The 27,165-nt window shown below is 38.9% G+C and overlaps 1 protein-coding gene across 1 annotated transcript in view; it reads right to left on the bottom strand.

Moving 5' to 3' along the window:
• npdc1b (neural proliferation, differentiation and control, 1b) overlaps positions 1-27,165 on the bottom strand; it is a 35,125-nt gene that overhangs the window by 3,667 nt on the left and 4,293 nt on the right. Inside the window, exons 2-8 of the mRNA XM_042488977.2 lie at positions 10,993-11,151; positions 4,330-4,419; positions 4,038-4,250; positions 2,300-2,366; positions 1,647-1,728; positions 673-752; positions 374-473 (exon numbers count right to left, since the gene is read on the bottom strand). Coding sequence (XP_042344911.2) covers positions 374-473; positions 673-752; positions 1,647-1,728; positions 2,300-2,366; positions 4,038-4,250; positions 4,330-4,419; positions 10,993-11,151 — 791 coding nt within the window. The remainder of the gene's footprint in view (positions 1-373; positions 474-672; positions 753-1,646; positions 1,729-2,299; positions 2,367-4,037; positions 4,251-4,329; positions 4,420-10,992; positions 11,152-27,165) is intronic.

Consider the following 27,165-nt stretch of genomic DNA (forward strand, 5'->3'; position numbering starts at 1 on the left):
TTTGAAACCTGAGAAAATTTGCTTGATTTCTTTCTGGACATTGTCCCCTTGTTTAATGATAAAATTCTAATAATTCTCTCCCACTTGATTTTGTCACCTTTTAATAACTTCTTGCACTTTGCAGACATTTGCCAACTTGAGAGAAGATTTCAAAGGATTAAACGCTTGTGAAAGATGTGTGAACACATGAAAACGGATGCCGATTCAGGTTTAAAAGGGTTAATGCAGACTCACATTTAATGATTATTGTGACTTCAGATCAGTGAAGTTATTTGCCATCATTTGATTCCTGAGTTCTGAGTAAGGGCTTCTTAAAAAAAACAATGACTCAGCATTCAATAAAAGTTAAGTTAATGTTGCAGAGTTTACTCACAGGTGCCAGTCCAGGACACTCATACACTGTGAAATCTCCGTCCTCGTTCTCCTCATCCGTTGATGCTCCTGAGTCAGGAACTTTAGGCTCGTCCCTGTGTCTGCAGAGGTCACACACACACACACACACACACACACACACACACACACACACACACACGGGTCATAAAATATTCAGAGAGGACGATAACAAAGATTCGACAAGGCAAAGACGGCATTTGGGGATGAGAGACATGGGGCACGAGACAGACACACATGCCCAGGAGAGGTGGGGGCGTCTGTGCTCTGAGGGTGACTCACTTCTCCAGGGAGAGCATCTGCTGCTTCTGGTGCTGGTAGTGGTACATCTGGGCACTGTGGGCCAGCTTCTTGTCCCCAGGCTGCAACACAGAGGGGCAGAGGGGACATGAGACAGTCTGTGGTATTTGTCCACATCTTGTCACATTGGCATTCACTTCACAACTTGTGACCCTGCTGCACGTGTTCATGTTCTGAGACTGCTGAGAGGACGGCTCTGTTTGTCCTTTGGGGGTGCTGGACACATACCACCAGCCTGCTGTTAACACCCAGAAAGAGTCTAACATTAACCCCCCAAAAACACTCAATTAACACACACACACATATACATATTTATATACAGTACTGTGCGAACTTCTTAGGCCACTTTGAACTTTATTTTAGCAAGGTTATAATGACCATACATATTTATTTCTCAGTAGTCTCTTTACTAAAATACAACCAGTATACAGTATTAAAAAATGCAAATATTTCAGAATAAAATAACCTCATTAGACTTAAGTTGCAAATATTTACTGTGACCTCCATTTCCACTTAGTATGTCTTGAACTCTCTTAGAAAGGCAATATGAGATTTACAATACTAATTCTCTGGTGTATTTACACCAAGTAGCATTCAAGACATGTCCAAAGCTCATTATTGATTGTTTGAGCTACCTTTTGTTATGATTGTATGATTCCATGTTTCACACTGAATATTGACTTCAGTCACAAGAAACCATTTTGTTTTTTGCTGTTTAAAAACATTGTACATGTTCTCTGTATACTTTGTATCTTCATAAAAAATCTATGGTGGTCTAAGATTTTTTGCACAGCACTATATATATATATATATATATATATATATATATATATATATATATATATATATATATATATATATTACACACACACACACACAGACACAAAAAAAAAACAAGAAATTGGACTGGGGCAAAGTTTTTTTTCTTTGTAACACTATAAAGATTTTCTACTCACCAAATTGTTGAAGGCTTGAGCAGTCATCATTCTGTATGCAGGATAGTCCACCTTCTCAGTCAGACGCACACCTTTTTGCAACCTGTAAAAAAAAACAAACAGGTGAACTCATCAGCAAAGAAAGATGTATACAGTACTTCATTTCTGATACTTTTTGTTATTTTAGTCTTAATTTTGAAAAGCGCATTTTGCATGCAGAGTGGTATGAGTATTTGACACCGCACAAAAAATAATAATAAAAATCCATGCTGCTATTAATCATTGACATATCTCAGGCTGTGATCATTAAAAAATGTACTAAGCATGTAGTATATTGAAAATTATTCTTTTTCTGTGTTTTTTTGTCATCTACAAACATAGAATAGAATATATCTTTATTGTCCACTAGGGTGGAAATTTGTCTGTGGCCCACCAAACACAAAAGACAGCACAATAAACTGCAAACAATCAGTTAGTAAAAACGGAGCACATTGTGGCATCATGAAAATTTTAAAATTAAAAAAATGAATGAGTATTTGATATTTATGGTTAGGACTGATGTTGGTCAAAAAATTAACTTAATGTAAGTAGAAAATCATTTCAATGTATAATATTTTACACTCTGAGTCAGAGTCTAATGCAGCATTCTAGAAAGGGAGGCAGAAATATCATACCTAATCCAAAAGGCCCCTGCTATGATCAAAGCCAGCGAGCCCGCCGCGATGAAGACGCTGCTCATGACTGAGAAGACAAACACACACAGGGAGAGGAAGAGAGGACGCCGTGAGGATCTGTAGGCCACAGAGGAAGACATGATGGCTGACTGAGAGCTCTGGAGCTGTGTTTGAAGCAGAGTGCAGAGCTCAGAGAGGAGCTGCTGTATATATACCCGAGTGCCACCAGTTTGGCCCTGCAGCATCAACAGTGGAAGCAGCATTGATAACAGTAATTCGGCGAGGCAGAACTAACTGACAGAAACATACCAGTCCTGTTCTGTGCAGCCCCTGTGGTTAATCCGAGGTCAGTCTCGAGATTTCAGAGCATGCAGCGACAGAGGGTGTCATTTTACTAAACTGATCTTACGTTTTTAAAATCCGAAGACCTATTTAGCGACAACGGGCATTATTCATTTGGTTAATTTTTTTCCATTAGTTTTATTTCCATGATTAAAAAAAGGCAAGTCAAGTTGATTCCTGCTGCTGCCTCTGCTGATCAGTGGTAAATGAGATCCTGGAATTTCCCAAGTGGAAAAATGTATCGGATGTGACTGAATGGAAAAATTGTGAAAGGATATGCTTGAAACAGGAGCAAGTGATCTTCAATGGATGTCATTGTTTGCCCCCACCCCCACTCATAGATACAGTGAGGAAAAGTTTACTTGCAACAGTAATTGTTCTCTACTTCATTTCGCAGCTATGAGCCATCTCCAAAGTTGTTTCTGTGAATTTGGCAGTTCATCCAACCAGCCTCACAACCAACAATATCTGTGGCATCGTGTTGTGTGATCAAACTGCACATTTTAGAGTGTCCTCCTATTGTAACCATCGCAAGGCACACCTTATAGTGTGTATAGTAATCATGCTGTTTAGCCCTTTGAAACCTGGAGCGACATCACTTTTCTTGTGCTGCTTTCAGATGGCATTCAAAAGTATTTAAACCTTTAATCCTTGATCAAAGTTGAGGAATTTCTTTCAAGAATCATGGGAAAAAAGTCAATGAGCATCTTGGTAAAAATTGTTCCACAAGCTGCAGGAAATTAGTATGTTTAAAAAATGATTTTAAATAAAATCTAAGGCAAAAAAATTTAGGGAAAACTGCATTCATAATGATCAGAATTACATATTCAAATATAAGTTACAAAATTACTGGAATTTTTAAGCATTAAAAAAAACAACTTGTTTTTCTTTTTTTCTTTCTTTCTTTTATGATTTATATTTTTATTTATTTATATTTTTTTTTACCAATTTCATGTAATTTTCTAGTACTTTCCACAGTTTTATTTTTTTGCCAATTTTTGGGTCACTTTTTTTTCATTGCTAATTGCCTTCATCCCTGGGTTTTGGAAGAAATTATGCCAATTAGCTAAGGTTTTGAAGGTTTGGATGGATTTGAATGGATTATCTTGGAAAAGGAGAAGTGATGTCTAACATGGATTTTAATCAATTTGCGACCAACATTTGAGAAACATATCTATCTATTGAGTGCATAATAAGTGTTCAATGTTTAACTTAGCCTGTGAAAAATAGAAGCAAAAACAAAATGGTTATGTTGAAATTTTTCTCCAGCGCTGTAACAAAATAAAGTCACACTGACCACAGCACTCAATTCAAAACTGCAGTTACTTCTTTAAACCCAATGAAGCAAAACTCCAGGAGGAAGTGAGGTCATGACTAAAGGTCAGAGAAGACTTACTGATGAAGACGCGGTCATTAGAGGGGTAGGGGCGGATGATGGGGTCGCTGAGCAGAGCAGGAGTGTGGTTTGTGGCGGTGGTGGTGGGTAGTGCCGTGCTGGTGAATGGGACGCTGTGGCTCCTTGGCTGCTCTGTGGTCGAGGCTCTGTGGGCAGCACCGTGCTCACCCAGCTGCTTGGGTTTGGGTTTGGGGATGTCTCGGGAGGGCGGAGCTGAGGTAACAAACAGTGGTTTGAGTCATTACATCGGTAGGGATGCAGTTTTAAATGTGAATATGGCTGTATGCAGTACCTGACATCCTGGACTCGGTTCTCTGTTCACTGATGATGGCGGACAGGAAGTCAATTTCCTCATCCAGCTCAGGATGAGTGATAACCTTACCTGGAGGAACACGAAATCAGAAATCCTCACATCCTTTAACAAATCACATTTATACAAGTGTTCAACAAAAACACTCCTTCATTACCAATCAGAAGAGGTCAAAGTGCACAAATAGTTACAAGAAGATCCAGCAAGCAAACATTCAAAATAAGTTAATGCTAGGAAATGAATTCACTCATAAAAGACCTGCATCAACTCTAGTTAGAAACCAGTGACTAAGTGACCAGTAGTTAACCCTTTGAAACCTGGACTGACATCTGTTTCCATGTGCTATGCTCAGATGCCTTTCGCAAGTATTTAAACCTTTGAAATGTGAGCAAATTGGTTTGATTTCTTTCAAAAACATGGGATAAAAGACAATTAGCAACTCATGACATGTCCTTCAAATTGCAAATTGCAAAAAAAATAAGAGAAATGACCTGGGAATTAGCAAAAACAAAAGATCAAACAAACAAACAAACAAACAGACAGACAGATACTAATTAAATTAAATACTTAAATACTAATTAAATACCCACTTTCCATGGGTCCAAAATCAAAGAAAAAAGTCCTCTGTTTCCCATAATGCATCTCAGTTGCATCTTTTATTTGAATGTCCATGGCTTATCAACACTCGAGTTTTTTCAAATGGCTCCACACCAAGTCTGCAACACAGACTTTCTGTTGAATATCTAAGCAGAAATAACAGATAATCCTCAGGGATATTTTCTTGGACTTTGCAGGCTGTCTGATCCTTCCTCTTTCTTTATTTTTGTTTTGATATGAATATTTGGACAAATGTGTTTTATTTGGGTTTTTTATAGAAGAAAAACCAAACATATTGACAAGTAAACTGGAATTCAGGTGTTAAATTTGGCAAAGTACACGTCTCATTTTACTTGAAATCATGTTTGTATCTATATCTATCGATATTTTTATTGACTCTATGAATAAACTAAACTGAGCTGAACAAGTCCTTTAAGCAGACAGATGTAACAGCTAAATATTTAAGCAGTGCGACTGTGCATGGCCTGCTTGAAGCTGTCTCACGTAATTTTTTAATTGCTTCATCTTAACAGGTCAAACCTTGAGACTAGACAGTCTTTAAGCACTCCAATCTCACATTAGTCAAGTCTCATGTCCCCATGTCCAATCAGCTCTGCAGCCAACCAAAGCAAGCTTGAAAACGCTCTTCATTCCTAAAAAGTCATCATGGTCACACAGATTAAGTGATATCAGCTCTGTGACCCTGCTGTTGCTGCTGCTGACTGCTGGAAATTAGAGTCATTTGTCCTGTCGCTGAGGAAATACTGCTGAGGGTCAAGCTTTTTTTTTCTTTTTTTAAAAAAAAGTAACACCGCCCTCATGTGGCAATCAGACTGAACTGCAGCCCTGATTGTTTGAGTGAACCAGCATTCATGTCCCTCCACCTATGGTGATCCTCTGCTGCACTGCAGAGTGAGTGGGAGGAAGCCACACAGGCATGGGAACTGACAGTTATGTGTATGTGTGTGTGTGTGTGTGGACTGAGTAAAAGAATGGATATAGAGCCCCAGACAACACTTATTGGTTTATGGACTTGCGTTTGGCATTTTGGCTGCAGCTATTTGTTTTTTTGGAGGAACCCGGAGTGACAATATTTGAACAAGACGTGAGAGCTATGGAGAAGCGAGGGGTGGGGGTGGATCTGACTCATTGATCAAAAGGCAAACACACCTATTTTACTCTAAATGAGACTACATTCGCAAAGTGAACAACATGCTGTGCTGAAGACTTGAAACTAGCATTTGATACCATAAACACATTAGGGAATGTCATGACACCATCATAACCATAATCTTGGGCCCCAGGCAGTCCCCCAAAGTACATACACATGGACATTTCCATACCTCCTGCTCTACTTATAATATTTGATTGATGAGATACCAAATTTCAGGGTCTCTTTTCATTGGCCTACATACAGAGCTCAACAATGTGAATAAAAAAAACAAAAAAACCCCCAAAAACAACAACATTACACCGCAGTGTGCTTTGTCAACTGCCTCCCACTTTGGTATGCACTTTGGCTATTGTAATGATCCCTTCCAGTTCTTGTAAATATCTCTATAAAAATTTGATCACAAAAAAAACTGTAAACTTTAAAAATGCAGCAAACCAAATAAGAATAATTTTAACTTTTTATCATTACTGTCACTTAAATGAACTTATTAGAGAGAAAATTGTTAGATGTGAAATATAGAAGAGAGAAGAATAAAAAATAATATGATTTAGAAAGGGTGCGCATGTTACATGTTACACTGGAGGCTGACACTCTCTTTATTCTGCATTGCCAGCATGTTGTCTATAATCACACACTGGAGGGGCACAGTGATGCTGCTGTCATATACTGTGTAACATGCAAAAGAGGCATTAAAGACGGACTTTGAAGCTGCTTTATGGCGCAATCTCTGTGTAAGTGATAATTGTGCAGCACAGGTGGATGAAGCCTGTGTGAATGTAAACACTGAAAAAAAGAATTGGACTTGTATAGTGCCTTTCAAGTCTTCCAACTGCTCAAGGCACTTTTACCGTACATGTCACATTCACCCACTCACACACACATTCATACACTGGTGGCGGAGGCTGCCATAAAGGATGTCACCTGCTCATCTGTTAAACATTCACATACACTCACAAACCAGCAGCACAGCCATCAGGAGCTATTTGACTCAGTATCAGGAGCTGGGGCCCGAACCACCGATCCTCCAATAAGTATCTGTGTGTGTGTGTGTGTGTGTGTGTGTGTGTGTGTGTGTGTGTGTGTGTGTGTGTGTGTGTGTGTGTGTGTATGTGTGTGTGCGTGTGCATGTAGAACATTTAACTCTCTACTTGAGGATGAGTATGTGTGTGTTTGTGAGTAGATGACTGGATGGGACTGTGCAGGGTTTTTTTATACATCATACTACTACTGGGTGTGGGTGGGAGAATAGATGTGGTGCACACTGTGTGTGTGTGTGTGTGTGTGTGTGTGTGTGTGTGTGTGTGTGTGTGTGTGTGTGTGTGTGACTGTGTGCGGGTGGATGACTCGGTGCTCCACTGTCATGCCCGGCTGCTCAAAGTGTGGGTGGTTGGCAACGAGGACAAAGAGAGAGAGAAAAAACACAGAAAAGAAACAGCCTCCCTGTTACTCTGGGTACTCCAGATAACAAACTTTCTATTTATTCAGTAGATGAAGTGGTACTGAGGACTAGATAAATAAAACCAACATAACAAAACAATGTCAGTGAGTAGCCAATCCTGTCTCTGAGCTCAGCAGGCAGTTCCTTTCACCTTTATGGCTGTTTTTTTGCTCTGATATACACTGTCAGCTGTGAGGCCTTTGTAAATCATGTCCAGTAAGTTGAATTTACCTGGGATGGACTCCAAAAAAGCTGTAGGCATATGATAGAGAGAGGTGGAAGGTACATGAGCTAAATTTCAAGTGTCATAGCAGAGCGTCTGAATACTTATGTCCAGGGATGATAACAATTCATCGACAAACAATAAATCGGTCATTACAAATTAATGAATCATGTGAAATTTAAAGCTGTCAGAGTACATGCAACATGTTGCGGTGAGCTTTGGTTGAGGAAAATACGCATTTGGAATTGTCTGAAATAATTTTTCTTTTTATTATTTTTATTTTTTTCAAATAACGATCAATCAGTTGTTAATTTACCAATAATCAATTAAGACAAGTGCTTACGATTTGCTATCCTACTTATGTCCATAATATCCATATGATATTTTTTAAATAAATGTGCAAACAACACAGCTGATGACTGAGTCTAAAACTACATTCACTGTGTACTTTTCACTGCCCTTTTGTCAGCTTGTAGAGGGATTTCTAAGGCCTGTTAAGAATCGGCATATCATACGATATATAGATATCAAGTTAGCTTAGGCGTTAGCTTTCTGTACACTTGCAATGAGCCAAAAAGCTTGGTATTTGTAGTTTTACCCTCCAAAAAACTTCATCTTACACTGTAAATCCACCATCAAACTGTCTGGCTCCCAAGCCGTCCATCCTCAGGAGCCGACTGCCGCATATCAGCAAGATTTTTTTTTAATGTTAAATATGTTAAATATTTACATTCCAAAGTCTGAATATTCTTAAGAATTTAAAGGACATTTCTTGTGGTTTTTGACTACAGGACAAAGGTTGCATAAAATTATCTCAAAACAACAATAACATTGTTTATTGCAAATATATTCTGGGACATCAAAAGTAGTTACTGTGACAGACCGAGTTATTTTACTTGGAAAATATCCAGAAAGAAACAGAGAGAAGAGAAGAAACTGAAGGGAGAATAGCATGAGAGACGTGGCAGGAGGATCAAAGAGAGGATGACTGAGTCTAATGAGACAAAGCAAACGATCACTGTGACGTTCTTGACTGCAGCGTGTTGTTGAGCTGGCAGCAGGGCAGTCAGGGCGTGAGTCAGTGGGTCGGTGAGACTGACAGGTGAGTCCTGCTTGGCAGAGACTCCAGCAGCCTTGAGTGCTGAAGGAATCACAAAACACCACTGAAATGTCTAAACATGATAAAAACACTCACGAAAGCTAACCAAAAGACTCCCTTTTTTCCTACTTTCACATCTTCATAAGGGTGCCCTCGCCCTTTCTACACTAACAGCCAGATGGCTGATTCTCCTCAACTGGAAATCAAACCTTCCGCCTACTCACATCAGCTGGGTACATGACTTGAGCTTTTTGTTCCTCTTGAAAAAAATAAGATATTTGAGGGATGACAAGCAAGAGATATTTCAGCCGATCTGGGAACCATTTATTCACAAGATTAATTCTTGAACTTCATTTATTTATTGTTAAATACTTATTTTTCTTCCTAGAAATAATAATTATTTTTTTCTAGAAATAATTATTCTTTTTCTAGAAATAATTATTCTTTTTCTAGAAATAATAATTCTCTTTTTTTCTAGAAATGGATATTCTTGTAAGTATTATTATCTTAGATTATATATGTATTTCTTTTTATTTAAACATTTGTATATATGTCTATACTTTTATGGTCTTTGTTGCTATTTTTACACATTTCCATATTATTGTTACAGTTGGTATCAGTTATTTTTCCTGCTGCATTATGTTGTTGGTGTTGTTCTGTTATTATTATTATTATTATTATTATTATTATTATCGTTTATGATATCATGATTTATTTGTTGTTTGTCTAACAAATTTTACATGTACAATTGTAAAATCTGCTGTGTATCTTAAATCAAAACATGAATAGATAAATAAATAAATCACAAACCCACAAGTACTTCACATTTAAAGCAATGAAATGTAGATACGAAAACACATAAAGCTGACACATTACACACATGTAGTTTACCAATGTTGATAGTGGACAAAATACCTCTTTGCCTAGTAAGTAGATTTTTTCTGTCAAAATACTTTTTTTTTTTTTTGCTGTACCAAACTCTCAACAAATTGTGACTCCTGGGGTATGAACCAAACTGTGACTTCTGTGAACCGTTATCCCCCTATTTGCAGCAGCACAGGGAAACTGTTTTTATCAAAAAGCTCTGATAAGCCTGTACCAAAGATGAAATGGTTCGGAACCTGAAAAATTGGTTCCCTGCTGGAACCAAACAAATTGTCAGGTTTTCCAAGACCTGAAGTGTGAACCGTGATGGCACCAGTTAATGTTTCATATTCTACAGGTCTTCATTTTTAGATGGTTCGCGCTTGTTTTTTTGGATAAAAACAAAAATATCTGTAATAAAAGAACTAAAGCTCGCTGGTAATCATTGTGATCCACCATCTTGCTACTAACAATTACTTTCATTTTTTTAATTGCACAACGCCCTTCACTGATGACACAACCTTGATTACAATTCTTCAATAGAAATATTTAGCAGTATTACATGGGAGGGTGTACTTTGTCATTTGTGGCACGACAGCGCTGCGGTGTGGACTGAGGTGCTTGCACTGAGCTCATCTCATCCAGCCTTCACAAACCTCCACTGAATGTCTACATACGATAAAACCCTTTAAAGCTCATGAAAAGACTCCCTGTATAGTAAATGTATCAATGTACAGTGGTGCTAACAGACCTTGGTGCACGTGCCTCCGTCCTGACCACATCACTGTCGTGCCACAAGTGACTTCAAAGCACACACTTGTGTCATATTGGGATTACAGAACTATTACCAACAAAATCAAATATATAATCAAAATGTATTTATGTTGAGGGGCAATTATCTCTCAAAATAAAAGCATTTTTCTACTGTTGTCTTTCCATGGAAATACAGAGTGACTAATAACTGGGAAATAATCTGTCACGTCAGTAGAATCCTGTATGCCACGAAACCAAGTTTACTACTCCAGCAAGCAGGTGGAACCTGAGAAACAACCTCGTAAAGGACACATTTTCTAGTCCCTGTTGAGTCCGCTGCCCAACTTTTGCTTATACTTTCTAGACATGGTGGAGCATCCCAAACTAAATACATACCCAAGATATAAACACAAAAGTGCTTAGCTTAATTTAGCTTAGTTTAGCTGAGTGTTGTTGTGTATTATGGACTATAATGGACATTGCAGGGATGTGCCTACCTTTCATGGAGTGAGGAGCATGTCTCCTCTTGACCACACAGCGACCTCGGGAGTCCTCCACCAGAGGGCGCAGGCAGGGACCGCAGTGTGAGCTGCCGGGCTGGCAGAAGTCTCGACCCGCCTGGGCGCAGTCTAAACTCCGAGGGCACAGATTAGACCCTGTGGAGCAAACCACGACCAAGAATTACTCTTCACAGCATTCTGAAAGAAACTAATATAATTTCTATTTTCAATCCAACAGTGCAAAACCAAAATTTTACTTTTTTAACAAGAAAAATTAAACTTTTAAAAAATAAATGTAATGTAAATAAACATAACTGTACAGCATATCTGCCACCTATGTTACAAAAAGTTTAACATATGAAATGTACAAATGTGATATCCATGCTTTGAAAGAAGCATACGAAGCAAATATTTATTCTGGTGATTGGGTGAATAAAAAAGATTATTATTATTATTATTCTACCATTTTCTTCTCCTTGTTATATTACTTTAATACTTATACAATTAATTAAAGCTAAAATAGTCTCAAACGGCGAATGAAATGGGGTTAGTAGGGTTTATCCTCCATTATACACCTACAGTTCTATCACTGAGAATCATTGCTGCATCTGTTTTCCCGCAGGGAGTATCTGTTGCACTTGTTGTTTTGGTGTCACAGTGCATCCATTTACTTCTCAGTCTTTTCTCCGTTACCCAAGGACATGTAAGCCAGTGTACAGAGAGCAGAATAAAGCCCTACTGTAGTTGGGGAAAATAATTACACCCAGCTATCAATATTAACCCCTTTAGCTTCCTTGTCAGAATCACTCTCGTCTCCGCTTCAGGGAACCTAGACACCGGTTGCCATGACGACTGCCATGGCAACGAAGGAGTTGTGACATCATCGGGGGGTGAGTCACCGCACAGATGCACAAGTCAAGGATGGAAGGTTTGTTTCAGGAAAAAGGCAAGGACGACAGAAAAAAGGCAGGGACGACAAAGGCACGGCCAAAGTGTAAACGGCGACTATTACTGATTATTGCCTTTCAGACTGTCAGAGATAACTGTAATGCTAAATTCAAATTTCTATGGAATTATGGAGGGCTGTGACTTTTCTATACAACACATGCTACCAAAACAACTTGTCATTTGCAGAACACAAAGCTCCCTGACGTTTACAGCTAAAAAACGATATATTTTCAAACAAGCTCATATGTTCATGCACAATAGAATTATTTTACTACTCATTCATTTGCAACACTAATGTAGGTGTATGTTTATGTAATGGCCCTTTCTGCATTATTATTAATGTCACGACTGAAGCAGCTCTGAGCCTGTGCACCTCATTCATACACACAATGGCCTGCCCTTGGAGACTACAACAGCAGTGGCTAATCTATGCAAAGTTTTACAACATGACGATGGAGAGCAGACGCACTGAGACAGTATGCTGCCCTGTTTCTCCCAGCTACAGAACAGAGACCACAGAGATCAGGTGTGTCTCAGATGAAGTAGCTGCACTCAGTCTATTTCATTAACCAAAGACAAAACAAAAGCTGAAACATTTACAGAAGTGGCTGAAAATGTTGGCATCCTTGCATTTTTATTAATATAATGCACCAGTGAGCCTGAACAATGTTGAAATCAAATGATCTTTTATTATCAATACCAGGGGTCAACAGATGTTGGTTTTTCAGAATCGATACCGATACCGATTATTTGTAGTTAATGGGACCAATAACATATATAGATATATATGTATGTAATATCGCAAACTCTGACATAAAACTTTTGTTTAAATGCCTTTAGCTGATATTTAATCAAAACGGAAACTTCAACATCATATACAGCAAGTTCCCAGCAGCTCTTTATTTTATTTTTTTAAATAAATAAAATCAAGTGACAATTTAAATAAAAAATGCTGTAGCACAATGCACAGCTCCCTGGGGTTCTACAAAGTGAAAGTTCCTGAAACACCTGCAAACGTATTAACAGCCCACAAACTTAATAAACCAAAAACGTTGCAGCTTTTAATGTAATAATCCCACAAATGTAATGCATTCCCCACAAATGTAATAGCAGTTGCCTACTACAAACCTAATACAAAATTTCCACTACATTTGCAGGGATTTGTTATGTTTGTATGAAGGTGAAAATTTTCAGCTTTCAAAATTGTAATAATTTCCCAAAAGTGTAATATGTTATTGTTTGTTTATTTACCCATACGCCTACCAATGGGTTTGAGTCAGGTCATTAGAAAATATCACAGGTTTGGGCAGAGCATGTCAGCGCAGCACTCTTAAAACATAACATGCAATATAGGCTGTATGCTGCAGCTGCAATCATTCCTTGTCAGTTTAAAGAATTCCCACATGCTATCACATTTGTGGGAAATTGCGTATTCCGTTTGTAGTAGGCACCTGCTATTACGTTTGTGGTAAATTTATTATGTTTGTGTGATTATTACATTAAAAGCTGAAGACTTCTGTTACGTTTTTGGTTCATTACATTTGTGGTTTATTACGTTTGCGGGTGTTACAGTTCCTCCTATGCTGACACTTGCTGTGCACTTTTTTAATTAATTTAATCAGCAATCATTAAAATAAAATGCTGATACAGATAATTGGCAAAATGCCAAATATCATCCCAATTAATCGGCCAGGCCGATAATCTGTCGACCCCCAATCAATAATAGTTCTGACTCTGCTTGGTTCATCCCAGTGATCAGAAGACAATGCCGGCATAGTATGCAAACCACCTATATCTTACAATTGCACGTTTCATATGTATCATATTAATGTTTGTAAAGTGACGTTCCTGTCAGTCGAGGACATATCACCTTGACAAGACACCTGGCATGATGCAGAACACCGTTCAAGACAAAAAAACCCAACTTGAATATAATAAAGCGGGTGACAACGAAGCGGGTGTTTCATCATGACTTGGCAGTGTTTTTGGAAACATGGAGCCCCATCAGTGTTTTTCTAGCAGCTTTTTAGAAACCACTACTGGGTATTTTTAGCGACTCTTTTCCAGCAGCTTTCAGGCTCTAAATGTGTATGTTTTGTAGTGACTGGTCAGTGTTTTTCCCGTGGCTTTTTGTGGCCCATAGAACTGAAGCCAGCCTCTCTGGATGTGACTGCAAGAAGAAATATAACCCAAGGTTGAACAATAGGATTGCTGGTATAGCTGAGAAACAACTAAACAAATTTCAAAATGGATCCAAGTTGATCTTAAAGGTACAATAGTTTCAAGCTGCACCATTCATTGGTGTCTGAATGAACCCCACTGACCCTATTTCTAAAAGTGAGACACTTAAAAGCCAGACTGGACAATGGACAATCCTAAATGGAGAGTTTGCAGTGTTTTGTGATGCACATACAACCTGCATATAAGAAGACCCTGCATCGTAACTGTCAATGTGTCAACATGAATAAAATAGGCCAGTTCTGTATGAATCCGTTGCACCTGGCGCACAAAAGAAATAAAGACTGAAAACTCTCCAGTGAATTCATAACTCTTTAACGGCACCACTTTGAATGCTCCCACATTCAAATAAAACTAAATGCAGAGCAGCTTTATCAAGGCTCTTAAGAGAAAGGCTGTAAAGTGCATTAGAGCATGTGTTATATTAGACTATTTGTACTTCTGTCAGCAGCACTGTTATTCACTGAGTCTCTGAGCACCAATGACATTCCCATAGTGTCAAATATACCTTCTTCTAAAGTCAGTTTCCTAGCAACCTATTGTCCTGTCTTTGACCAAAGGAAACATGTTTGTACTCTCTTTTCTTTCTCTTCATATCTCGGCTGTACTGAATGATGATGTGTTCTTAAACGGTCTACATTAAATGTCATATGAAAGGTGCCACTCAGTGTGACAGCTCCACACATATATTGTGTTTCTCACTTCTTAACTGCACCTAAGTGTAAAAAAAAGTATCATTAATACTGCTTTAACTACTTGCCTTGATTTGAAGTCAACCTGAAATTTGTATTCTCCTCGCTGATTGAATTAGCTTTCTAAATTAAGCGCTGACTGTCTATTCATTTATGCCATTTCATCGCCTGCTGAGTCGTGACAGCTCCAGCACACTCAGTGCTGTGGCTCTTCATCCTAACAGAATGGAGAGGAGCTCACACGTGTTGGCTGTCTCTTTCAGTGGTCCAGCAGCGGTGATGGCACATGATCTGACTGTCAAAGCGGCTGTTTTTTTTTTTACACCAGCGCTTTTCTCACTGGCAACTCTGGTACTATTTTCAACAAAAGAATCATGAACCTTTAAAACAATTCTGTATTACTCTGTAAAAACAGCTTTCCCAAAAGGCAACAGGTCAAGGCTATAAATGGGCTTGGCTATCTATGAAATAAAAAATAAACACTGTGTATTGAGAGGAATGTTACAGTTAGTTTCACAATTTTTATATGCCAATGTAAATGCTTCAGCAATCATTTTATCCCATTCTGCTTTTTTCCATCTAAAAGCTGTTTGAAGTCAAGATGCAATATTATTATGATTTTAAACATGTTGCGATATGTTGAGGTATAATATATTGGGATATATATATTGCAAACCATTACCTGTTTTCAGCTGCAAATGATGTCCCCAAAGGAAAACATTGTCAACATCTATTGTATCTATAAAAAAAGGTATTCAGTCTGTTTATCTCACTTCAATAATTTTTATTTCAGCAAAATGTATCTACGGCACTGACAAAGCAATTGATTTTATTATTCTAGTAGGCTACCAACAGTTTGATCTGTGGGCCTAATTGTAATACGAATTATTAATATAATAGAAAAAAATCAGTTACCCGTGTATCAATACGATGTTGGCATGCAAAAATATTGTAATACTATGCTGCATTGATATTTTCTACCTACAAGACACAACAGTGGTGAAGCAACGGCACCACACTGTGCTCTTTTTATACACAACTGTCTCTCCGTCACTAGCAAAGCGTGTACCGGTAGGCAGGTCTTCCAGATCCAGATTTTCACTCGCTATAGCGTGACTGACTCACATGCCAATCAACTTGTTTTGCTTACCTCAGCACATGTTGATAACAGCGTATAGTTAAAAATTACTGAGCGTTATTTGCAGAGCATGTGAACTTTGGTTCCACATCGAAGCCAATCAACATATCGACGCCCATTTTTTTGCGACTGCTTGGGCTGGAAGCATAGCAAACACACTAATTGCGAATGCTCCAATGTTCCACATTTCAGTCCAGTCAAAAACACTGCAGTCAAGCCAGTCACAGCTGTCTCACCATGGTTAAGTTTGTTTTAATCTGGATATTCAACAGACTTTCACTATAGACAAGGGATGCAAGATATTATATCGGCATGTCATCGGCACCAGGCGATATTGGCTTTAAAATGAAATATCGGTATCAGCCAACATGCTGATTTCTGCTGATATGCCAAACATTTTTTAAAATTATTTTTTTTATTGACATGGTGAACATGTACGAAACATCGACCCTCAGTTGAAATATTTTTTGTTATTTTGCACAATGAATGAATATAACATACAATGAAAAGCGTTGTATTTTATGTCTCAATCTGCTGGTGGGCCATGATGATAAGAACATGCAATATGATGTTAATGCCACTACAAAGGAGACTCACTAAACTTAGGTGGGGCAGTTATCTGTCATATGAGTAGTTATATATCTGCATATTGGATATCAGCAAAAACTCCAATATAGTTAGTTACACTTTCACCCGATGTCAGCAGTAAGAAGGAGGTAAGCTCACCTCCCGTTTATTGCTGGGGGCTGACACAGGCAGTCAATCGTACTATTAAAAAAAAACAAAAGTCTGCAAATGCCTGCGGCATTTAATGTGTGATGTAGGGCTGCAACTTACAATTATTTTGATAATTGATTAATCAGAAAATTTTTTCGATTTATCAAGGAATCGGATTAAAAAAAAAAACTTTGTTCAAAAACAGATTATCATTGACAAGAGTGCTGAAAGTTTATAAACAGGTGGTTGCTTTAACATCCCTGAGCTGTCAAAATAATATTAAATTATAAATGATAAACTGCAAAATCAAATATGAAACAATTCAAAAACTAAATGTTGACAGCTTTTACAACATACGTTTCCTCACTTTAAAACTGTACATACGGTGTTTTTTGTTGACTTACCCTGTTGTTAAGTTCTCCTCCTCCTCACTTTCGCTTTAGATGCTGCATCATAACTGTCATGCTTCTGTACCACGCCATGTCACTTTTGCATATTTTGCAGCTCACACACTTCCTTGTTTTGCATAACGTGAGGTGCTCCAAACCTTTTGAATTTTTTGTACGAAACATCCTCTCTGCCTCCGGCATACCTCTTCCAAACACTGACTTCTGCATGTGATGTAACGAGTCCTGCTACACAGGGAGTGACGTAATGATCGTGTGACACAACGGATCGATAATTTTATTTGTTGCACATTTAATAATCGATTATTATGGATTTTATCAATTCGTTGTTGCAGCCCAAGTGTAATGTATGTCCATATATTCAGCATGGCCCTATGTGCACCAGACCTTGACCTCGATACTGTGAATGTTCAGTATGAATACACAAATCCTTACAGCTCTGGTAGTTTGGGAGTTACTGTTCAATACTGTTACTGCGTTTCCATTACAGAAGGGTTCTTCTTACATCTGTGACAGGTGATATCCAAAGTGATCCCACTGCACTGCAGCAGAGCAAGAGGCACACTCTGGCTGGCTCTTTTCTTCATACTGAGTGAGATAGTCAGTCATTTAACCTGTGTATAAGTCTGATTCCTATTATTATGGTAGTTGTTATTGCTATTATTGTTGCTGTTCATCTCTATATCTTCCTCACCCTCTCAGCCCAACCAGTTGACACAGATGGTCGCCCTCCCACAGCCTGGCTCTGCTCGAGGTGTCAACCCATCAACACCTCATTTTCACACAGCTCACATGCAAGTCAACCTAAATGACCATAAAGGGGAGTTCTTCCTTGCCACTGTCACCTTGCCTGCTTATGGGGGAATGATGGGTCTTTATACATAAAAGTCTGTGCTTTTGTGCTGCTCAATATACGAGGTAGATTTATTAGTCATTTTCAAACACAGTTTAAAAACTGAAATTAAAATCTAACCTTGATCCTTCTTCATCTTTGGAGTTGAAGGATGAGTAGATTAAAATCACCTGCTACTATTAAGATTCCATCAGGCAGGAATATAAAATGAAAAGAGCATGAGTAAGAGTGAAAAACAGTATATATAGCAATAACTAAAGCAAAAAATGGGCTTGACTTGAACAACAACATCTTGACATGTAATGCTGCCACAGTCGTCTTCAACGAGGAACTCAATAGAGTCATGGTCCCTGGACTGTCCCTGCCAGATGGACTACTTGACACTCACAGTCATGTTGTGAGAGCAGCTGGTGGCTTAACGTCGGTCACAGGCTTATGACTGACCTTACGGGGTGAGAGAGGATCACGGGGAATAGGTGAGACGTGTGCAAAGGAAGAGAGAGAGTTCCACAGCTCAGTCGAGGTGTGCTAATAATGCTGACCCACTTCACAGGAGCACACTGGGCAATGTGTGAAGCTCAGAGCAGCTGATGTTTAGAACTCCAGGTTGTACTGTATATAAAGTAAAGGTCGACCCATAGAAGACTTTTAAATAGTTTGGAGCGGGATTAGCCAATATCAACCCCCTGCTCAAACTGAAGAACTGTGAACTAAACGTCTAAGTCAAAACAATAGATACGTAAGTTAATAAATAAATATATGAATCTCAAGGTTTTCCACAGAATAAGAATCTATGAATGAAAGTAACTGTGTAAGAAGTTTATGCGGTTCTTGAACAAAGTGGAGACCAAACTCCTCATGAGTTCTTTTTTTTCTCAGTAGCAGTTTGAGTCTTGCAGTGGATAACTGATTTGTCAGTCTGGTCAGAACTGATCAGATTAATGGATGAAAGGAGCAGCTGCTGCAGAGTAAGTTAAAAAGCAAACTTATAGGCATAAGTCAATTAATGATTAAGTTTCTCTTTCACTGCACCTGTTGTGCTGCTGCTCCGTCTGTGCCCAGAGTATGTCTTGCACTCCAAGAGTGTGGTGCTGTGAATAACAGGGCATATATTCCAATAGCACTCTGATGAAGGGTCCAGTTACAAAAATATAAAATCAGTACATGGTGGCAAATGTTCTAATCATAGTGGGCAGCCACAAATAAATGAATGTGTGAACTGAACATTGAATTCAAAGAAATTAATCTGGAATTTAACATCAGGCTCACTATAAAAAGATGTACATTTTTATTTTTTGAGACATTTTTCCTTCAAAGTCAGTAATTCCAGTTGAGAAGACTTTTTACAGACTTTCATATAGGATCCATACCTTGCTGAGCACTCACTTACCTGGGATAGTGAATGGTGGCAGACAGAAATGTTTTCTGGCCAAAGAAAAAAGTTTTTGAACTCTCCCCACATTTTTCTTCCACCTCTGCAAATGTCAGGTACTTCTCTTAACCACTGGCTCTTTCAGATAACCCTCAAGCTCAGTTTTGAAGCTGGACCTGGCTTTAACCGTCAGTACATTTACATGGTGATAGAAGTTATTCCAACTAAAACTGATCTTTTAAAATACATGTAAACATGTTAGTCCTACTGAAATCATACTGAATCAAATTTCTTGAACTCAAGAACAAACCTAACAAACCTAGATTATGCGGGTGGGGGTCGATTTACTTTTTCATGTATATGCCTCAACCGGACCTGAACTGGCCTCGGTGTTCTGTGCATGCTCCTTGTCACCATCTGAACTTTGACCTAGAAGTCAAACTGCATAAATTTGTAGAAGAAAGACGGGAAAAACAAACTAAGAAGGAGAAGAAGGAAGAAACCAAAACAAGACACATTACAAAAGTAAAGGGTGGAGTATGTATGTACAGCGCCGAAAAGTCAGTCATATTTTCACCGTTTGACATGCAACCCCTTTGCTGCTTGCTAACTTGCTCGGTATGTGGCTTGAATAAGCTATAACCATAGCTCCCCTTAACTGTGCATGTAAACGTACAGTGTGTGGCGAGCTGCTCTAAGAAAGTTTGCATACAGACTGTCCCCAAGAGTTGGAGGGAATTGGCCTAGACTGTCTTTTTGCTAGATCCTCGACCTCACCAGTCTCTTCCACTGTTTTTGCCATGTCATGTACAGCTTCCTCTTTCAGCCATTCTGTAATGTCTCTGCTAAGATGAAGGCCTTGTCCTTTGAAATGGGTATCAAGGACAAGTACCAACACCAAACACTTTCTGTCTTCAGCATTAGAGAATCACCTTGTCAAGCTATCATGCATGGTCATCCATAAGGTTTTGATGCCAGCTGAAGATGGACCCTGCTGTGGCAGTATTGGTTTCTTGGGATTACACAAGACAAAATACTTTGATATGCTTGTTTCTAGTGTCACTTTGTAAAGTGGCTCCAGTGTCTCAATCAGGATTGACATGATATCCCACTTTGCAGCAGACTGACAGATAAATATGGCCATGCTTACTGGCATAGACATTATACATCCTATGCTAGCATGTGCAGTGCTGAGTTCCAGGGAATGTGAACAGCTTGGATGATGCCATGTGTTGGGAGTCCAAGCTCCTCTTGAATTGCTCTCAGCCTGTTGTTTGTCCAGCACAGAGGGGCCAAAGTGACCCACACAGCTCTGCAATGAGGAAATAATATCCAGCACAGCTTTCTGACTGGAGAGACCATCATTGATTACAAACTGTAGAGTACAAGCAGTACAGATGAAGTCTGGAAGCTCATTTAGACTTGTCTTTCACCAAGTTGTCTACAACATTCCTCAGATAAAGAACCTCAAAGCCAGACAGTGTTGATATATCAGGTGTCCAGCATTCCCCAAAATGTCTCTTAAATGCATTGTGGTGTATGTGATCCAGTCATAAGTTTAACTTTTCGCACAAGCTGCTGTCTGTTCCAGTCCTTTTGGATGAAATGCCATGTGGCTCATCAGTGATTCAGTAGTGCCTGATCAGCAGTCAGGTTGCATATGGTGCCTCCTCTGGTACGATCAGCGTCTTCACCTTTGTCACAACCTAAGCAAATGTTTCATCAACCAAGTCCATGCGGTAGAAATTCACACCCTTAATATTTAAATGGAGATCAACAAGTCTTATAAGCCCCTGGAAACAAACATCTGAGACCACTGTGATTAGCTGTAACTATCATCATATCACCACTGAAAACAGGACCACCTAAAAAAATCTGTTATAGTTTAAGTGGAAGCAATATTTAGGATATTCCTTCAGCACTTTATATTGACATCAGCCACTTTTGAAAGGGAACTGAACTAAAAGTTAAACTTATTTATGCAGTGCTCTAAGGCAGACTCTAAAAAACAAATGCTAATTTTACCTTACAGAACACGGGAGCTGCGAGTCTGCTGCTGCCTCCATTAGTTAGTTTGTTTTCACCTTCCTCTGCAGCAACTACTCCTCTAACCTAATTCATTGACCAGATCATCCATTTATCCTGTTAGGGGTTGCAGGGGGACTGGAGCCTATCCCAGATTTCATTGGGTGAAAGGTGTGCCACACCTGTAACAGGTCTCCAGACTATCACAGGGCTTACACATAGAGATGGACAACCATTCATGCTCACAGTCACACCTATGGCCGATTTTGAGTCACCAATCAACCTAATCTGCATACCTTTGGACTGTGGGAGGAAAACCACGCTGACACGAGAAGAATAAACAAAGTCCACACACAGAAAGCCCCCACCCCTCCTAAGTTCGAACCCCTTGCCCCAGGCTCAAACAAGGGACCCTCTTGCTGTGATGTAGCAATACTAACCACTGCAGCACCGTGCACCACTGTGCTGCAGATCAGCTTTTATTTATCCAACCAAAAAGTGACTGATGACCAATACTTCACCCTGAAACTCAAACTCAACACAGTGCTGTGGAGGGGAACAAAAAAAAAAACACAAAAAAACACACACCTGCTCTTTGTTCACAGACCCAGAAAACCCTCAAAATTACAAGAGGGGATGAAAATTATTCAAAATGGGATACACAAAGAGACAAAAAAAGGTTTGCCTCTCATATCATTGATTCAGTTGCCAACTCCTACACAGTGGTCTGCACAAGATTTAATTACATTAATAGAATAATAAACTGCTGCTCTTGTCTGAAATAATTTTATTACAGACCGATGCTAAGCAGGACTAAACTGATTAGTGATTATTATTCACATCAGTAAATCAGTACTGGCACATGGGTACTTTAGTTTGATTTACTGAATTTAATGATTTGTAGAACCTCTACTGATCCGATACAACTAATGCAACTAACGCAGAAATGTACAGACTGAGAGAGACATAAACCATCCGTCCTCCACTGCAATGTGGTTCAAAATGTACAATCAGCAAAGAGCACTAAATATCAAGCTGACATGGTGAAATGATTTGCAATTCTCCTCTATGCAGGGCCATGTATGTGTGCACATACAAGGAATCTGACTCATTTTTCTTTCACTACTTTCGATGTACTTACACATAAAGAGACAACTGCTCAGAACAAGGACAACAAAGCTGAGCAGATAAAGATAAAGTAGGCACTATGTATCAAAATAGGGGGAGGTAAAAATATATAGAACAAACACCAAAGCAAAATGTCCATATGCAAGATATGTGTTTCTGTAAATAGTAAACAGTATAAATATTGCAAAGGTATAAATAATGAATACATGGAGTGGGTGGTTAAGTACTGTATATGTATGTATACATGTTTACACAGTATATACAGTATGTAGCATTATACTGACATGATGATATGTACATGCCAAAAAAGATATGCATTTTAAACTGCATATATATCATCTCCAATGGAAGTCAGTGGATGCTTCAGTGTCACAGGCTTATTGCACAAGGATTGTAACATTGTACATTTTTTAAACATCACAATCCCACAAAATGACATATTTCACTATCAGGACTTGATGCTTTCAGTTTGATAACATCAAAAGTGTAAAAGAGTTTTGCAATTAAATTATTTCATTGCTGTTTAAGTTTGCAAAGGGCTAAACCAGAAGTTGCCTGCTCTGCCGCTGGAAGTTTCTGGTGCGTCTGCTGCTATGGGCCCAATGATGCAATAGCAGTGTCGATCACTGAATTTATTTTACACACAAAAGCTAAACGATTCTGGCTTCATGCGGCACTGAGCAACATTCATACAAATGAACAAGGCCCTGCCTCCAACACTCTATCCACTTTTCTCTATACATCCATGGTTTACCCCCTACATACATACTGAATGGAGGGCAGGTTACCAAGAATTTCTTCTGCAGTCTGACTATACATCATAGTCTGCTCCGGTGATGTATGGTGGCTGATCTGAACTAGACATTGATGAATGTGCAGACAACAGACTGGATTATTGAGGAGCATAACCGGATCAGCAGCTCCCGAGGCAGGGTGAACAAGCTGACCTGGCAACACATATCTTTTGCTCGGCCTTGGAGTATTTATTGGACCTTCTGGGAGATGGCGGATCCCAGAAACAGTGTTGTTGTGTATGTGATCGGGGTAGTCAGTGTTTGGGGGCTCCTCCTTAAGTCCACTGTCATCTCTATAGCAAAAAAAAAGAAGAGTTCAGCTACAGGCTGTTATGACCACACCAGAGGGGCAGCTGTTCAACCTGCCGTATACATGTATGCAGACCAAACGACAACCTCTGAGGCTGAAAAATGTAGCCAATGTAGAGGTGCCAAAAACTGAAGCTCTATGAATGGCCACTTGAGGTTAGCTAAAAAAGCAGAAATCAATAGACCCCCATGTTAAAATGCTAAACTTCACAGCAGAAATAAATATGTTTACAGCAGGCAACACAACATCATAGATATTATAGTTTGGACCAAAGTGATGGACTCATTAACAAAGTGACACTCTGAGAGCTACACTGCTAACATGGCTTATAAAGAGATCTTTCCCGGATGTAAATAGGGATGGGGATCATTGGCTTTTATTTATATTGACTTCTTTATCGATGCCTCTATCGATATTTTTCTATTTTTTTGGTGGAAAGACAAGGCGATAATATGTTTTTAACAGAACTGCTTTTGTCTTTATTGCTTAACCAGTTACTGCTTCTTTTACATTGCTGGGAAAACAAGTCCCCCCCCCAAAACAACTGTATTATTCAAGTTTCGCGCCAAAAACTAGATTTTCTTTATTTTGATGTTACACTTGAACACAGCATGATGACATTTTATTTGCCCTTGCCTTATTGTCATTTTACTGAGCCGACCTTGAACACATCACAATGAAATTTTTGGAACCTTGTTAATTTAGCTAACTAGCTCTTATCCTGCCAATTCCAACATTGGATTACTAGTCAGGGTACTGCATTTAGGTTTAATTTGTAGAATTGATGTATGCGAACCAGCAATTGGATTTAAATGACGTGACTTGACTCGAGATGTAATGTTGCATTACAGGACCCATGAGACTCAACAACAGTATTGATAAGCTTCGAAAAAAGTTTTGGTAAGTTTTGAAAAAAAGGGAGCTGGGTCCTCAGTAGAACTGGATTCCGATCCTCATCCCTAAATGTAAATCATAGAATTACTAAGTTTTACTGCTGCTGCTGATTCTGCTGTCCTACTAGTTTATACTAATTAATAACCAAGGTGTTGAACAAACTGTCAGAGCTTCTGCTGATGACTATGTTTACATATCATAGATTTATCTAAATTATAAAAGCATAGAAAAGACACCCCAATTTTAAACCTATAAACTGGTAGGCAAAATTGAAAATGTTAAACTTTTCACTTAAAACAAGAAAAAATATATTTTTTTGTATTTTATCAGTGTTGTTCTCTGAAAATAAGAGGCCCTGTGTTCAGCAGAGCCTGGACCCATGCAGAGTAGCAGTGCAGAGCATTCGGGAGGCTGAGTCTCCAGCTACAGCAGCACTGGCCTCCTTCACACAACACAGGCTCTAATCAGGTTATGTGTGGTTTAATAGCCTGAGTGGAAGCCTGGTTTCAGCTCATCAGGGACTGCAGCACAGCCAGAGGCCCAAACCTCCACCTCTAAAACCCTTAACTGAATTAACTAAATTAAAAAGAAAAAAAAAAGAAACTTGCTCGAGACTCATCTCAGGGACTGTCCTGTCAGCCAGTGTAACCATTACATAATGAGTACATTTACTCTAGGGCTGTGCCTGACTGAATTATGCCAGTCAAATTGGATTTGGCTGTTAAATACAAAAATTCGACGATTTGTATTGTTTACTGTACAGAGATCTAAAGTCTGAACGGGCTCAGCTGAATATTCAGCCTGACAGCGGCTTTCACATCAGATAGTAAACAAGTTAACGGGGCTAACAATGGATCACTAATGTGCAACACAATTTTTGCCAACACCAGATATCAATAAATTCCAGACTTTTATTAACTTGTGAGCTGTAAATCTGCACTTCCTCACCTTAACGTGCTGTGTCTCTCTCTCTCTACGTGTTGGTCCAGCTTGTCAGAAGGTGCAAAGAGTAGCATGAAAGTCAAGAACAATTACTCCGCAGCAAAATCTGGGATCAAAACATTCCCAGAGGTACACTGCACTAAAAAAGACTGCTTGACTTGAAGCAGTTTCAGTCAACTGAGGGTCTCTGACTGATGATTCGACTTTCAAGGGGCAGCACTAAAATATTCCAAAATTCTTTGTGTGCACACAGTTGATTGCAGGTACGTCATCTGAGGTCATGAACCAGGTCTTTCTTGGAACTATTTCTTTGTAAACATATACATCTAAAATGACCACTTTTCCGTCATAAAGGGTTGCCATAGAGCTCAGTGACTGAACCATTTAAAACACATAACAGTCACACAGTTGCACTGGCTGACATGTTACTTCAACGGCATGAACAAACACACTGTAGTTTATTTACACATATACTGTTTTGCTGCCACAAATACTCACTATGCACCAAACGTGGATCAATCCGCCGCTCAAAAAAGTCCCAAACAAATGCACTATTTTCTCCTGTTTGAGTAACGTCTGCTAAAAAACGCAGTGGCAAGTTGGTTTAGGAAATTACTAGGCCTTTCTTAGTAATGGGACTATGTATTTGAGAGGTGTTTAACCCTTTGAAACCTGGACAAATCGGCTTGATTTCTCTCAGAAACATGGTAAGAAGGCAATGTGCAATGAAAGAAGAAATCACCCAAAACAGTAGGAAAATAGTAAAAAGTACAACAAAATTACCTACAAATTAGTTTTAAAAAAGTTAAAAAATGAACATACCAGGAAAAAGTGATTGGTAATATTTTTTTAGATTAAATATGCAATCATGATAGTAACAAATATAGCCCTGGCTTTTCAAAAATAATTCTGTTAATCTCCTAATTTCTTGCAATTTGTGGAACATTTCTGACCAAGGTACTCATTGCCTTTTTTCCACATTTTTGATAGAAATCAAACCAATTTGCTAGTCGTTCAAAAGGTAAACAGATTAAAATCTTCAGTAGAAACCAATAGGCTTTGAAGCTGAGAGACACAGACAGGGAACGGAAGTTAAAAAGTATTAGGGGACGGACTACCACATTGACTACGTTAACACACAAAATATTCCAGTTTTTGCACTCATTCTAAAAAAAGACAATATTCATACAAAGTTGTTTACATGGGTAATAACATGATTATTCCTCTAATATGCTGGCTTACATGCAGCTGTGCATACTCTGATTAACGTGCACTAATTTGTCATTTATCACGTCAAAATATGGGATAAAAGTGGGATAGCTGGTGCCATTTTGCTCAAACTTTTCCAACGGTAGCAGCCTTGTTTTACCCCATAAACACAGCCTCCTTCTTTCATTCCTTCGACCACCTTCAGTGAGACTCATGCAAATCTGTCCTCAAATGCCTCTGCTTTCAATTCACCGTAACCGAGATAGTTCAGCCCCCAGGAGGAAACCACTGCAATAACAGCCTTAAGAGCAGACTCTGGACTGATGTTTGAATTCTCACACACACACACACACACACTCCGAGAGCAAAGTAGGTCAATAACAAACCTTTACAATAAAGAAAAAAAAAGAATTCATCAAGGTGAGCATGAAGCATCATAATAGGAGCACCGCCGCAGCGAGCCAGGAGACAGGACACGGAGCGTGGGGCCAGACGTCACAGAC

The sequence above is a fragment of the Plectropomus leopardus genome, chromosome 4, assembly GCF_026936395.1.
Source record: "Plectropomus leopardus strain MGB_pleo_1.0 chromosome 4, ASM2693639v1, whole genome shotgun sequence".
In the NCBI taxonomy this organism is placed as follows: Eukaryota; Metazoa; Chordata; class Actinopteri; order Perciformes; family Serranidae; genus Plectropomus; species Plectropomus leopardus.